The sequence below is a fragment of the Oryctolagus cuniculus genome, chromosome 4 (genome assembly GCF_964237555.1).
Source record: "Oryctolagus cuniculus chromosome 4, mOryCun1.1, whole genome shotgun sequence".
NCBI classification, from domain to species: Eukaryota; Metazoa; Chordata; class Mammalia; order Lagomorpha; family Leporidae; genus Oryctolagus; species Oryctolagus cuniculus.
The window spans coordinates 123397856-123413700 of record NC_091435.1 but is presented as its reverse complement, the minus strand read 5'-3'; the positions used below and the strand labels follow the sequence as shown (position 1 = coordinate 123413700).

Genomic DNA, 15845 nt, shown 5'->3' with positions numbered 1-15845 from the left:
AAGGTACTATTCCTGGTGCTGCAATACAGGTGCCAACAAGTCTGATGAAATTCATGCCTTCCTGGAGTCATTCACTGTCTACTAAAGGTGACACTTAGTGAAGCAAAGAATGGTATCAGAGGTGCATAGTTACATATTTTAATAAATAGCACACAGGGAAAATGTAGGGCTCCATGAGAGTCGAGGGTCAGAGAAGGCCTCTCTCGATGGGGACATTAGGGGTGACCACCAACCCTGTCTCCTGCACGTGGCTCACTCCAACAGGTTTCCCTGGCTTCAGTCTTGCCCAGCCAGCACCTCCTCACCCTGTGTCCCCTGCCCTTCTTTAAAACTTTCAGTCACCCACGCTTGCTCTCAGATTGAAGCTCCACGCACCGTGTCTGAACTGACACATCTTCCCACACTCGACCCCCCGCCACTCATTCAACCCTCCCCCACCCAGAACCCATCACACTTCAACCACGATGAATTCAGATGTTTTCCTAACGTGCTAAATGTTGTCTTGCATCTGGGCTTTTACTCAGGCGATTTGGTCTGCCCGGAATCCTTGTTGACCCTGTGTTGCTGGACAAACTCTTAGTCACTCCGAGGTCACACCAGAACTGTTCTTGCATTCGGAAGCCTTCCCCTGTGCTGCTCTTCCTCCCCTGCTGCGCCCCTGTGGCTCCGAGCAGCCCTCCTCCCGCATCCCATTTATTGCTGCTCTAGACATCTGTCTTCCAGCCTTCACTGGTCAAGCAGCTGTTGCGAACACCATCACATACCCAGTGCTCAGTACAAGTTTGCCTGAAGGTGAGTTAATGAATATTTGAGGAACATGTCAACAGTGGTAAAAATGATTGCAGAGAGTAATATTCTGCTGTTGCTGCTATTGATTTTTAAAGTTTATTTGAAAGGCAGAGAGAGAGAGAGAGAGAAAGAGAGAGAGATCTTCCATCTGCTGGCTCACTCCCCAAATGCCCCAAACAGACCAGACAAGACCAGCCTGAAGCCAGGAGTACAGAACTCTATCTGTACGCTCTATCCACGTGGGTGTCAGGGTCCTAATTACTTGAGTCATCACCTGCTGTCTCCTAGGGTGTGTGTTAAGTCTCCAGGAGGCTGGAATTGGAAGCTGAGCTGATCTTGAATGCAGGCACTCCAAAACAGGATGGAGTAATTCTTAAGTGCTGTGCCAAACCCCTATCCCACAGGGTAGCATGAATGAGTTTAAGCATCTGCTAAGCATCATATACAACACAATTAACAGGACACAAGAGAAGACATTTCTGAGGAAAGTAAAATTGGCTTGCACGTAGAGTTAAGTTTTATATTCATATCTAGCATTTTTGGAGGAAAGAACAGGGCTACTTTCTGGTAAATGGCACGTACGGATGAACAGTTCTGTAAGTGCTGCCTGTGCACCCGAGAGCCATTCTCCATCCCTCAGGGGAAGCCATGAGAGGGCCCTGGCACATGTGGCAGAAGTGTCAGCCAGTGACATGAAGTCAGGGCAACATGCTGAACCCGAGCCTTCTAGAAATGGAAAATGCTTACACGTTTCCTGCTCCTGTAAAATTCCATTTCCAAGTCTTTATTTTTCAGGTTCTAGCCCTGAAAATTCAGGTCTCTGTGGCATGTGCATCTAGTGCCAATTTCATTCAACTGCAGCTGAACAGTCTGAACCACACAAGAATCTGTTTATCTGCTGCTCTATAAAGAAAAACAAAAAAGGAAAGAAGGAAGGAAGGAAGGAAGGAATAAAGGAAGAAAGGAAGAAAGGAAGAAAGGAAGAAAGATGGGGCCAGCTCTGTGGCATAGTGGGCTAAGCCTTTGCCTGCGGTGCTGGAGTCCCATACTGGTGCCAGTTTGTGTCCCAGCTGCTTTTCTTCAGATCCAGCTCTCAGCTATGGCTTGGGCCTCTGCACCTGCATGGGAGGCCCAGAGGAGGCTCCTGGCTCCTGGCTTCAGATTGGTTCAGCTCTGGCCATTGTGGCCATTTGGGGAGTGAACCAGCAGATGGAAAACCTTTCTCTTTGTCTGTAACTCTGCCTCTCAAGTGAATGAGTAAGTCTCTAAAAAGAAGAAAGAAAGAAGGAAAGAAGGAAAGAAGGAGAGAGCAGGAAAGAGGAGAGAGCAGGAAAGAGGAGAGAGCAGGAAAGAGTGAAGGGAAGGGAAAGGAAAGGAAGGGAATGGAGGGGAGAGAAGAGGAGGGGAGGGGAGAGAAGAAAGGAGAGAGGAGAGAAGGAAAGGGAAAGAACAAGCTGGCTCTCTCAAGGCAAATATACAAGCTTTGCACAGTTAAATTCATAGAAAGAGCAAAGAGAAAAAAAAAGCCATGAATAGGGTAATAACCATTTTACAAATTAAACAAAAGCTGATTACTTTACTGGGGATTCCTAATAACCCAAATTTGATTGTGAGTTCTTGAAGATTATTCCACACGTGAATAGAGAGTGGTGCCTTGGCTTCGCTGCATTACCCTGGGGTCAGGAGGGACTTTATTTTCTGAACACTGGGCGTCTCCTCAGGCTGGTGTCTTCAGTGCTGCTCTGCTGGGAGCTGGCTTCACACCACAGAGAAAGACTTGACTTTGCTGAGAGCAGAGCGGCCTCGAGATGGCACAGATGGAGGCCCGGAGCAGGCTGACTCAGCCTGCAGTCAGGGCAGAAACCCCATTCCATGGCTGAAGCAGCCTCCAAGCTGGCCTCCTTGCCTCAATTCCTCTCCTATCATTCCAGCCTCCTCACTGCCAGCAAAGTCATTGTCCTAAACCCCCAATCTGCTCACATCAAGTATCCCCTGGAGACTTGCAAAGACCTCTCAAGGGCCCATGGCAGAATCCCATGCTATGGCATTCCAGGGTCTTCACCCATGGGTGCACCTGCTGACTCCTCCTCAGTGACCGAACTGCATGGCACTGGCCATGCTCAGTGGCTTGAACATGGAGAGGAATCTCACACTTTCCAATGCAATCTTCTACTGGGCCACCCTAGCACAGGCAGGATCTGGAGCTGGAGTACTTAGATGGGCCCAAACCACATACCCAAATATTCAGAAGCTACATAGAATGTTCTGGCCTCCTGTCTGACAAATCCACCTTTGTAGCATTCAGGAACACCTGATGTGAACTTCAAATTTTGGGCTTCGATAGAGAAAATGGAATGAGCTCTTATTTCTTGCCTCATCCCCATTTCTTCTCTTCCTACCTCATCCTTGTCCTGTATGTGACTATTCCAGCCCCCTCTCCCACCCCCAGCCCCATCCAGGCCACCCCTAGGGGCTATGGAGTGACCTTGTTGGCAGACTTGTCCTTGAGAGAACAGACTCAGGGGCTAGGCCTGCACAGGGACTGTGGAAAGCCTGAGGTATCCAGAGAAATGCCAAGGTCCCGGGAACCTGAACTGCGCTCTATTGGCAAGGGAGTAAATGCGACCTGGAGGCCCCACTAGAGGAGAGCCAGACCAGAGCTGTCCAAAGCAGGCGGGCTAGGGCAGGGTCCAGCATTGACTGTGCTGGTCCTTCCTGAGTACATGCAATCAAGTGCTACTTCTAATTATGCCAATCAAGTGCTACTTCTAATTATGCATATGTCTTTTTTTTTTTTTTTTGACAGGCAGAGTGGACAGTGAGAGAGAGAGAGACAGAGAGAAAGGTCTTCCTTTGCCATTGGTTCACCCTCCAATGGCTGCCGCGTTGCGGCTGGCGCACCGTGCTGATCCGAAGCCAGGAGCCAGGTGCTTCTCCTGGTCTCCCATGGGGTGCAGGGCCATCCTCCACTGCCCTCCCGGGCCACAGCAGAGAGCTGGACTGGAAGAGGAGCAACCGGGACAGAGTCCGGCGCCCCGACCGGGACTAGAACCCGGTGTGCTGGTGCCGCAGGCGGAGGATTAGCCTAGTGAGCCGCGGCGCCAGCCCTGTGCATATGTCTTAATGTGTAAACTAAAAGAGCTAGTGTACGCATGTGTCTGAGTTAGGTATGTATACACTCCCTCTTAAATTAGTCCTCGGGCCCAATTTTCTCTTCCAATTAGTTTGACTAGCATTAGGAATCTATAAACCTATGAATCTTGGGCAGGCATTTGATCCAGCAGTTAAGGAGCTGCTTGGGACGCCTGCATCCTTTATCAGAATGCCTGGGTTTGGGTCCTGCCTTCCAGCTCCAATTGTGATTCCAGCTTCCTGTTGATGTGTACCCCAGGAAGAAGCAGATGGTGGCTCAAGTAATTGGGGCCCTGTCACAGATGTAAGAGAGCTGGGATGAATTCCAGACGTGTGACTTCAGCCTGGACCAGGGCATTTAAGGAGTGAACCAATGAATGGGAGAACTCTGTCTCTCTCTCTCACCTTCTTTCTCTGTATCTCTGCCTTTCACAAAACAAGTAAATCTTTAAGAAAAAAAAGATTTGTTTCTTTATTCGAAAGACAGAGTTATAGAGAGGAAAAGACAGAGAGCAAAATCTTCCATCCACTGGTTCACTCCCCAAGTGCTGCAACTGCTGGGGTTGGGCCAGGCCAAAGCCAGGAACCAAGAACTTTGTCTGGGTCTCCCAGGTGGGTGCAGGAGCCCAAGAACTTGGACCATCTTCTGCTGCTTTCTCAGGCTATTAACAGGGAACTGGATCACAAGTGGAATAGCTGGGACTTGAACCAGCAGCCATATGGAATACCGGTGCCGCAGGCTGCTTCTTAACACACTGTGCCACAATGCCATCCCTGGCAGTCTGGATATTCTATTACTCCATCTTCTTCATGCTCTGTAAATGATGCCTTATCTTCAAGAAATGTCAAAAGTGACCTCTGAGCTTCTGGTGCTGCAGTCAGGTACAGTAGGTTTAGGTTTGTGAACACGACAGCTCTGCGCTGCTCAGAGGAAACCCTAGAAAATGGTTCATTCTCCTCTGGGACCAGGCCACACACGCAGTCCCTCTGGGTCTGAACTTGAATCAAGCGAGGGCTGCACTTGGCTGTTCTCTGTCACTCATCTCTGCAGGCCTGGGGCTCAATCGCAGATGTTACTAAATTCTGTCTCACTCATTGGCTAGATCACAGCAGGTGCATGCAGCCAAGCCCAGACACTGCCTTCCCATTAGGGTTACCTGGTGGACTGACCACACCCCCACCCCCACTTCAGCCTCTGCCTACATGTGGTTCCTGAGGATTCTCTGGGAGGTACCAGTCATAAATCACTAGCCAGGAATTCCCAAGTCCTCTTCCTCTCCATGCGGGAAGGACCCTGTCCGAGAAAGAGGGCCGCCCAGAGGGCAATGGTGGAGAGAGGGCACCTGCCTGCCCAGCCAGCCACACCCAGGAGCTCACAGATCGGTGAGTGTTAAAGCTGGGCCGTCTTCGCAGTCTGGTGGACTACTCAGCTTTACCCAGAGAATCATGTGTATTTCAAGAGCCAAGGGTGGCCCCGCAGCCCAGGAGAGCTGTGTTCTCGCTGGTCACAGAAGGTGGGGGGCGAGGAGGGCGTTGGGACAAACAGCCCCACGGAGGCCCACAGCTCCCCTCCGGCTCCACTTCTGCTCAAAATTTCACAGGGTCACGAGCCTTTTTATTTAGCTCCTTACTGTGTCTGAAATGAACTTAACTAGACTACAATTGAAAGCTGCAGGCTGCACTTCTGATTGATGCCACTCACTTCAGCTGCCTCTCTGCACAGTTCCCCCATTTGCCTCTCCCACTGTGTAATCAAGAAGGGGCGGAGAACCGGTAACCAGTAACACCGTCCCTGAGCTCCCTAGGCCAGCTGCAGGCTCCCTCATCCCCACGGGGCTCTGGGAGCCCTGGCTGCAGGAAGAGCCAGGGGAAGACAGGAGGGGCCCAGCGCATGCAAGGGCAGAGAGGAAGCGGGATTTAGGGACTCCGACACAACTCCTTCCCATCGCAAGGCTGCTGGTACTGTGGGGTGCGTTCACATCCCTGTCACTGCTTCCTAATCCCGGTCTTTTCATTCTGGGATCCACACTCAGCACCCGCAACACCGCTGGGAACCTGCGCCCCACCTGCCCCGCCTCTTCCCTTGGTTCTCCTCCTGGCTGGCTCCCCCCTGGCTGTCATCTCTCCCTTGCCTTCTACCCAGCCTCTGGAACTCCTTTTGGCTGCATGAGTCATGGCTGTACAACCTCAGTGTTTGGTGTATTGAGGTTCAAGAAGCCCTCGGCAGGGACCCACTGGGTTTGTGGATGTGGCCTGGCCTCACTCGTCTGGCTTTAGCAAAGGGAGCTCGGTGGTGTCAGAGCCACACGAGCAGCACTTGGTGGGTTTGCAGAGGCCAGGAGGGAGACGTGGAAAGTGACCGGAGGGAAACAGGAGAGGCTGACCACGAAGAGGGGCTGTGAAAAGCCACCTCACCAAGTCACTGCTGGGAACCAGCACTGCTGTAAGCCTCTGCGAAGTTTGCTTCTCCAGTTACACAGTGAGAAGCCAGTTGTCGGGGGAATCAAGAACTTAAAGTCTGCAAAGTTTCCTGGTACACGGGCTGAGCTCAGCTCCTGTCACAGCCCTGCACAGCCAGCCCTGAGCAAAGCACTCCCTTTGTGTCTTCCCAAGTGGAAGCGGCTCGGCCCACCTTCCCCATCCCACACCTCCCTAGAACCAGAGAGGAGCCGGCAGTCCGAGGACCCGGCCTCCAAGCCTGGACCTGTCTTTCAATTCACTGCTTGCTTGATGGGGGCAAGAGCATTCATTTTGAGTCACGTAAACTGGAGAAAAAAAATTACACATCCGAGAGTTATTAGTGGGATTAAAGGAGATATTAGATGTAAAAAAAAAAAAAAAAAGGTCTTTGTGAAAGATTGAGCTCTTTGCAGATTTAGGCACTAATAGAGGTCATCCAGTGTCAAGAAATATGCATGGAGGGCTTTCCGATGTGCCAGGAACCAGGCTAAGCATTGGGAGCACAGCAGTGAGTGGGATGGTTCTCATGTCTCAGGCATCTGCTCCAGTACAGGGGGGCGAGAAGGAGATAGACCACTGCAGACAAACTCATTACTGCATGAACTGGCCTGTGGCAGGGCCTTGGGTAAGAAGGCGGGGGGATTTCTGGCCGCAGGGGGACATCTAAGCTGCTGACTAAAGGCCCAGCGTAGTCAGGCAAGGAAGAGCGGTGGTGGTGAGGGAACATCTCAGGCGGAGAATGCTGCTGTGTGTAAAGGCTCAGTGGCCTGTGAGAGCGTGCCTATCACGGGCCCCAGAATGGTAGTTGCTTAAGGGAGAGGGTCCCCACGAGGTCAGGAGATGATCAGAGGCCTGGATTAAATGGTATCCTAAGCCTGAGCTGCTGGGCAGACACGGAAGGCTCATAACCAGGGCCAGCACTGTGGTGTCACAGGCTAAGCTGCTGCTTGCAAAACTGGCGTCGCGTAGCAGAGCACCCGTTTCAGTCCTGGCTACTCTGCTTCTGATCCAGCTCTCTGCCAATGTGCTTGGGAAAGCAGCAGAAGGTGATCCAAGTATTTAAGCCCCTGCCACCCATGTAGGAGACCAGGATGGAGTTCCTGGTTCCTGGTGTCAGCTTGGACCAGCCCTGGACACTGCAGCCATTTAGAGAGTGAACCATCCGATGGAAGAGATCTCTGCTTCTATCTGTCTGTCACTCTGCTTTCAAATAAATAATTTTTTTTAAATAAATAAAATAAAGACCATAACCAGGGGACTGATGGAACTTTTGAGAATGCAAAATGTGGGTTAATTCTCACTCTTGGACTCCCTTTAAAAAAAAAAAAGATTTATTTATTTATTTTGAAAGAGTTACAAAGAGAGAGAGAGAGAGACAGAGGGTGAGATCTTCTGTTTGCTGGCTCACTCTCCAGATGGCCTCAATGGCCAGCACTGGGCAAGGCTGAAGCCAGGAGTCAGGAACTTCTGAGTCTCCCATGTGGATAGCAGGGGCCCAACGCCTTGAGTCAGCTCCTACTGCTTTCCCAGGCACATTAGCCAGGAGCTGAATTGGAAATGCAGTAGCCAGGACATGAGCTGGCGCCCGTATGGGATGGCCAGCATCTTAGGCAGTGACTTTACCTGCTAGACCACAACACCGGCGCTTGGACCCCTCTGTTTTAGGTGGGTGACCCCAAGTCCTTTTCCTCTCCCTCTCACTGTAAGAGAGGCTCATCCTGCCTCCATTGACTTTCATGCTCAGCCATTTTCCCATGAGGAGCAAGCTTAATTAAGTTATTCTCCCCAGCTGCCTCTTGAAGTTCGCTAGAACCCACCCACCCAGAAATTGGGTTTGTTTTACTCCTCTTCTTAGGTTGCACATACTAGGGAATGCCTGCTGTGTCCTCTGTGAAATCAAGCAGTGAACTCTTTTAGCCGCCCTGTCCCACTACCATGTCAACTGGTCCTCGTATTCCACCTGCTGTAGGCAGAATAACAGCCTCCCAGGGGCGTCCACATCAGAATCCCCAGAGCTGGTGAATATGCTACTTACGTGGCAAAGGGACTTTGCAGAAGTTATAAGGGTGGAGAGGGAATTCTGCTCATCTGGGTGGTCCCTATGCAATCACAAGCGTCCTTGTAGGAGGGAGGGCGGAGGGACAGAGAGAGAGGATACATGAGGAGGGAAGAGGGGGCCACAGTGGGGTCGACCACCAGCCGCAGCCTCTGCTGGAGGCCAGGCTACAGGTTCTGCCCTGGAGGCTCCAGGAGGCATCAGCCCTGCTGACCACTGTGGCCTTCTGGCCTGCAGAGCACTGAGATAACAAATCTGTGTTGTTTTACCATTGTTTGTGGTACTTCCTCATGGCAGCAATATGTTACTAGCGTATCCATACAGCCCTCACCGAGCTGCCCTTCAGGGCAAGCCAGTGATCCCCCAATGCACTCTCCACCCCACTCCACTGCACCTTTGCTCCTCCTTCCTGTCCTTAGTGTTCCATGTATGCTCTGAGCACGTGCTGTAATTTCCTCTGCGCTTGTTCTATCTCATGTTTACCCTCGCATCTCCCACCTCCTCATTCTTACTGTTCTTTAACCCTCTTTGTTTGCTCCTAAATTTCTTGAATTGTCAGTCCCCATTCATAGGATCATTTCCTAACTTTCCCTTCCATATACAATCCACAATAGACAACTGTTTCCACCCATTTCCCACCCCCAGACACTGCCCCTCAAGGGTCACTGGGAAGTCCCAATGGCCAAATCCAAGGTCAACTCCCATCCCCAGTCCCCTTCAGTTCTTTTAGACCTTGACCCTGTCCGGCCACTTTTAGCACTTTGTAAACCACAAAGGTCCTGGTTCTTCATGGTCTCTATTTTCTTTTGTTTCTTGTTTACTTATTCATTTCTTAATTCAATACTTTGTTACTGAAATCCCACTATGTGCCCAACACTATACTAGGGAGTACACGTGAATATGTAGACAGAAGTCCTGTGTTCCTTAAGGAGTTTCAGAGCACTGAGAGGCACACAGAAAAATAATAGCAGTGTACTGCTCTCAGGGCAAACACTCGGATGCAGAGAGGTCCCCCATCCTGTGCCCAGACTCTACAGTTGCCACACAAAGTGTAGTCTTAGAGCAGCGGCACCATCAACACCTGGGAAGTTGCACAAAGGATGGAACTGGGGGCCCTACCCCAGACCTACTGAAAGAAAATATCTGGAAGCGAGGCTCAGGCTTTGGCCAGTCTACCTGGTCTCACATCCTGGAGCTTCCAATGAAGCCAGTTCGCCAGTGCCCAGAGCTTCCAACCCTGCCACACTTGCACCCAGCTGTGCATTCATCTGGGTCTGGCCCAGATGCCACTCCCCGAGTGGGACTTCATCCTGTTTTTTTTTTTTTTTTCCCTAAAGCATAATTCATTACCCTCTGCTCTGTGTTCACTGTTTGTAAAACATTTTCCATGCTGTTGAATTCCATTTGGTTCTATGAATATCTACCGAGTGCTACTGAATGGCAGGCAAAGGAACCTGGATAAAGAGGAAAAGAAATTGTCCCTTGCCAAATGAACTTCAATCTGTCGTGGCTAATCAAGAAGATGACCGTGCTTCCTTATTCTCCTTTGAATAATTTGGATGCTGAATACAATTTTTTGTGTCTTCACCTTAGTATTGACTAGTTTTTTCCAGTGGAGGGTACTGACATTCTAAAGAAACGGGGCATAGAAGCAATCATAATTGATTTAAGCTTGGTTTGACCATTCATATTTGCTGCACACACATTTTGGTGTCATCCAGAATCCATTTCTACACCCCCTTCCCAGCAGACTCCAATTCCACTTGGGTGTCCTCCAGTTCAGAAGAGGCTCTCAGGGTAGAACGTGTGTCCTCCACAGAGAAAACGTCAAGATGCCAGCTTGGCCGGCGCTGCGGCTCACTAGGCTAATCCTCCGCCTGCGGCACTGGCACACCGGGTTCTAGTCCCGGTCGGGCGCCGGATTCTGTCCCGGTTGCCCCTCTTCCAGGCCAGCTCTCTGCTGTGGCCAGGGAGTGCAGTGGAGGATGGCCCAAGTGCTTGGGCCCTGCACCCCATGGGAGACCAGGAGAAGCACCTGGCTCCTGCCATCGGATCAGTGCGGTGAGCCGGCTGCAGCACGCCAGCCGTGGCAGCCGTTGGAGGGTGAACCAATGGCAAAGGAAGACCTTTCTCTCTGTCTCTCTCTCTCACTGTCCACTCTGCCTGTCAAAAAAAAAAAAAAAAAAAAAAAAAAAAAAAAAAAAAAAAAAGATGCCAGCTTGAATACTGGTGGTAGTGACAGATTTAAGGGAAGCCTGGTGCCCAGACAGCCCCTAGCTCCTGCCTCGACATGATAAGGGCAAAAGTCACAGAAGCTGGAAGCCAAAACCTGGAAATCAAATCTGAAAAATGGCGATAGAAGAACGGTTCCAATCACATTATTTGATCCCCTGGCTCAAGCCTCATCTGCAGCTGTGATTTTCCCCATAACATTAGCTATAGGTGTCTTTCATTGTTGAATCTGTATAGGTTGGGTGTTCTATTACTGACAATCACAGGCATCCCAATTGTTGCAATCTTTTGCTTGACTGCAAAGAACAACGGTTTCACTATCTAGAAAACAAGGCTTTGCTCTCAACATGGGCTAATTTGCTCACACATCATGTCATGTGTAGGCCTTTCCCGTTGCCTTGCCTGAAAGTCCTCCAAGAACTGCATGGCGAGTTAAACTTTCAGTAAAGCAACCTTGCAATGGCTACAGGTGTGCACACTTGTTACTGTTCATCACAGGATCTGTGATGGCTAATTTTGTGTGTCAATTGGACTGGGTCTGGGATGCCCAGAAAACTTGGTTAAACGTTATTTCTGGGGTGTGTCTGTGGGGATGTTTCTAGAGGGCCTTGGCATTTGAATGGAATTGTCCCTTCACCATGGGTGGGTGTCATCCAACTGACTGAGGGCCTGCATAGAACAAAAAGCTGGAGCAGGAAGGAACTCATCTCTGCCTGATTGCATGAGCTGGGAGATTCAGCCTTCTCCAGGCCTGCGACTGGAACTCAGACCACTAGTCTTCCAGATCAGGGTCTTTTGGTGTTGAACTCATACTACATTACCAGTTTTCCTGAGGCTCCAGTTGGCAAGCAACAGACTGTGGGACTTCTCCATCTCCATCATTGCATAAGCCAAAACCTCATTCTATACACACACACACACACACACACACAGAGAGAGAAATGAGTGCTTTCATTTGAGGATGGAAGTGTGCAGATGTATGAGGGAGGAAATGGTAAGCAGACACGAAGCTCCCAGACCCAGAAAGGTGTAGCCCATGGTGTGTGAAATGGAATCTTTACCTCCAATTGTTTTCTCTTTGCTGCTACATGCAAAAGCCGTAGTAGATGATACTGTTCCGGTTGTTCCAGCTGAGACATCAAGGCCAGGAGTTCTGGCAGGTGTCTGTTAATGGGCTGAGGTTGCTTTTCATACACCGCAGGCAACACCCTCAGCAGCATGGCATTACCTGAGCAGGGAACAATAGAGGGAATGATGGCTTTATCAGCCCACAGGTCATGGAAATAACATTATTGTCATTGCAATAACTTTTGCACTTACTCACATATTACTTAGCAACAGCTGATAGCCAAGTCTTCTGCTAAAAATAACACAATAACTTATTCTAAAATATCATCAAATTATGATTTAAACTAATTCCATAAAAGGAACTATTGTATGATACGATCAGCATTGTAATTTAATGAAAATTTTTCCTGAGTAACACACCATGGGGGATAGAGGAACATTTGACAGTAACCAGACCACACCCTTGAGAAGGAAATGGTTCTGATAAAGAATTCCTCATGAGAAACAACATTTGGATGATGTTGAAATGAAAACTAAGCAGTGCCATAAGCATGAAACCAAATAAAACTGAAACAGAAAGAGCGCAGAGGAATGCAGGCACATTCCTGAGCTGTGGAGGCAGGATTTAGACGACAGACATATGGAAACTATGCCTTATTTTATGAAGAGTTTAAAAAGTGGCCATGTAAATTCAAATCCCCAATTTCTGCACTATTTCAAGGGACGTTTAGACTTGGCTTGTTTGTCACATGTGATTTGTCTTGAAGATATGTATAGACAACTGGATTTAAAATGGCAAACCTCACGAAAAAATATATTACAAAAGCGACACGACTTATCTGCAAACAACATATGGGAAACATCTGCTTATCACTTTATGGTATGGATTTTTTCTCAAAATCCTCTCAAGTACTTAAATGTCTCAGAGGGGTTGTTTTCTTGAGCAAGGATTTTCTTGACTCTACTTTTGCCTTAAGTTTGGCTTTGTAAATTGAAGATGCACACAGAAAGAATCAATTAAGCAGGAGTTACACACACGTGGACTTTGGTTAAATGGTGGGTGCATGACTGGAGAAGGCCAGCATTGTCAGAATATCAGCCTCTAAGCTCACTGATCAGGTGACTCTGGATAAACTCGAATGTATTTGAGAGACAGTGACTAACAAGAACTGTTCTTTCCACTCAGTTCATAGACTAAGTTTCAAAACATGTCTTAGTCTCACGTCCTCCAAGCACAACCTATTGCCCTGGAACTGTTGAGGTTTTCTTAAGAAGAGGAAGTTGTTTCTATCAGTATTTGTTTTCAACAATTTATCCTGTTCCCCCTTTTTTTTTCTAAGAGCTTCTTCTTAATTAATAGCATGTTTTAATGTATTACTCAATTTGTACAGAACACATTTAAGTTATAGAACCTAGTCATGCCGGCGCCATGGCTCACTAGGCTAATCCTCAGCCTTGCGGCGCCAGCACACCGGGTTCTAGTCCCAGTTGGGGCGCCGGATTCTGCCCGGTTGCCCCTCTTCCAGGCCAGCTCTCTGCTGTAGCCCGGGAAGGCAGTGGAGGATGGCCCAAGTGCTTGGGCCCTGCACCCCATGGGAGACCAGGAGAAATACCTGGCTCCTGCCATCGGATCAGCGCGGCGGCCATTGGAGGGTGAACCAATGGCAAAGGAAGACCTTTCTATCTGTCTCTCTCTCTCACTGTCCACTCTGCCTGTCAAAAAAAAAAAAGAACCTAGTCATGTGGACATTTTGATCAGCCAATAAAGAGCATGGTAAGTGAGACTGTAGTTGGAATCTAAGACAAGACACTGGTGTATGACTAACTGATGAAAAATTCCTAGGTGTAGAAATCCTGTATATTCGATTCATGAAGTAATACAATGGAAGTTTTGATTATGAAATATTTCAAGCCACTCGATCCATGCAGGTAAGGACACAAGGAACACTTTTGTACCCACCAACACCAAACGGCTTTGTCGAAGCTTCATTTTGTGTACTGATTGCTTCCTTTCACATCCATTTCTTTTTTTTTTTTTTTTTTAAGATTTATTTATTTATTTGAAAGGCAGAGTTACAGAGAGGAAGAGGCAGAGAGAGAGAGAGAGAGAGAGAGAGGTCTTCTATCCACTGGTTCATTCCCCAAATGACCGAAAGGGCTGGAGCTGCACCCATTGGAAACCAGGAGCCAGGAGCTTCTTCCGGGTCTCCCACGTAGGTACAGGGGCCCAAGGACTTGGGCCATCTTTTACTGCTTTCCCAGGCCATAGCAGAGAGCTGGATCATAAGCAGAGCAGCTGGGACTTGAACTGGCACCCATATGGGATGCCGGCGCTTTCAGGCCAGGGCGTTAACCTGCTGTGCCACAGTGCCAACCCCCATCCGTTTCTTTTCCTTCCATCATCTTCCTGTGATTATCCTTCATTACATAATATTCTATAGTATTGTTTCTCATGCTTTAAAAGGTATTTGAAGGGCCAGCATTTTAACAGCAGCCTAAGCCACCACCTATGTCACTGTCACCAGCATCCCTTATCACAGGGCTGGTTTGAGTCCTGGCTGCTTGGTTTCCAATCCAGCTCTCTGCTGATGTGCCTGGGAGAGCACTCCCTGCCACCTACATGGGAGTTGTAGATGGAGTTCCTAGCTCCTGGCTTCAGCCTGGTCCAGCCCTGACTTCTGTGGCCATTTGGAGAGTGAACCAGTGGATAGAAAATTTCTTTCTCTTTCTTTTTCTCCTTCTCTCTTTGTCACTCTGCCTTTCAAATATATTTTTTTTAAAAGCATATGATCTTGCTGGTGCTATGGCATAGTAGGTTAAGCCTCCACCTGTGGTGCCAGTATCACATATGGGCACCATTTTGAGTCATGGCTGCTCCACTTCTGAGCCAGCTCCCTGCTTATGTGCCTGGGAAAGCAGTGGAAGATGACCCAAATTGTTGGGCCCTTGCACCACATGGGAGACCTGGAAGAGGCTCCTAACTCCTGCCTTCAGATCAGCTCAGCAACAGCCATCTGGGGAGTGAACCAGCAGATGGAAGACATCTCTCTCTGTCTCTCCCTCTTTCTGTCTATAATTCTGCCTCTCAAATAAATAAATAATCATTTTAAAGAAACGTATATGCTAGTATCACACTGCACATATTTGTCTGACTTTTTTTTTCTTTTTTTTTTAAGATTTATTTTACTTATTTGAAAGACAGAGTTGCAGAGAGAGGTAGAGACACAGAGAGAGGTCTTCCATCCGCTTGTTCACTTCCTAGATAGCCGCAACAGCTGGAGCTGCGCCGATCCGAAGCCAGGAGCCAGGAGCTTCTTCTGGGTCTCCCATGTGGGTGCAGGGGCTGAGGACTTGGGCCATCTTCTACTGCTATCCCAGGCCATAGCAGAGAGCTAGATTGGAAGAGAAGCATCTGGGACTAAAACCGGTGCCCATATGGCATGATGGTGCTTCAGGCCAGGGCTTTAACCCACTGTGCCACAGCACCGGCTCCGTGACATATTTTTTTCTATTCAACATTATTGAACTTTTACCTCCAAAACCTCTCCTTTGTTTATTTTCACAGCTGTATGGTATTCCATTGTATAATTATTCAATAACTTATTCATACACTCTATGCTTTTTCAATAGTGCTGCATTTTAAACCTGTTTGTACATATGTGGGAAATATTCCCTATGGAAGCACTTCTGAGTTTAACGTGCAAAGAAATCATGTGACATCCTGTTAAACAAACGCTGCCTCAGTTTGGGGGTAGGGCTTTCGAATCTGAATTTCTAATAAGCTCTCAGATGATGCTGATGGTCCCTGGACCCCACAATAGCAAAGCAATGAGGATGTCCCTTGAAATTGGGTTTTTAGATGTTCCAAAATTCCTCTGCAAACGATTGCATTAGTTTGCTATAGCTGTCATAAGAAATTTTCACATAGTGGCCTAAAATAGCCCAAACTTGTTACCTTATGTTTCTGTAGTTCAGAAATCTGGCAAGTGTCTCCCTGGGCTAAAATCCAGGGGTGCACAGGGCTGGGTGCCGTCCTGGAGGATCTGGGAGAGCATACGTTTCCTTGTTTTTTGCCAATACCTATAGGCACGCACTGTCTTGATTTGTG

At 48.6% G+C, this 15845-nt stretch overlaps 1 protein-coding gene across 3 annotated transcripts in view; it reads right to left on the bottom strand.

Moving 5' to 3' along the window:
* The window catches only part of VEPH1 (ventricular zone expressed PH domain containing 1), a 255723-nt gene that overhangs the window by 158499 nt on the left and 81379 nt on the right, over nucleotides 1-15845 (bottom strand). For all 3 annotated transcript variants that reach the window (XM_008266390.4, XM_070072605.1, XM_002716326.5), the window contains one exon: nucleotides 11731-11897. In XM_008266390.4, coding sequence (XP_008264612.2) covers nucleotides 11731-11897 — 167 coding nt within the window. The remainder of the gene's footprint in view (nucleotides 1-11730; nucleotides 11898-15845) is intronic.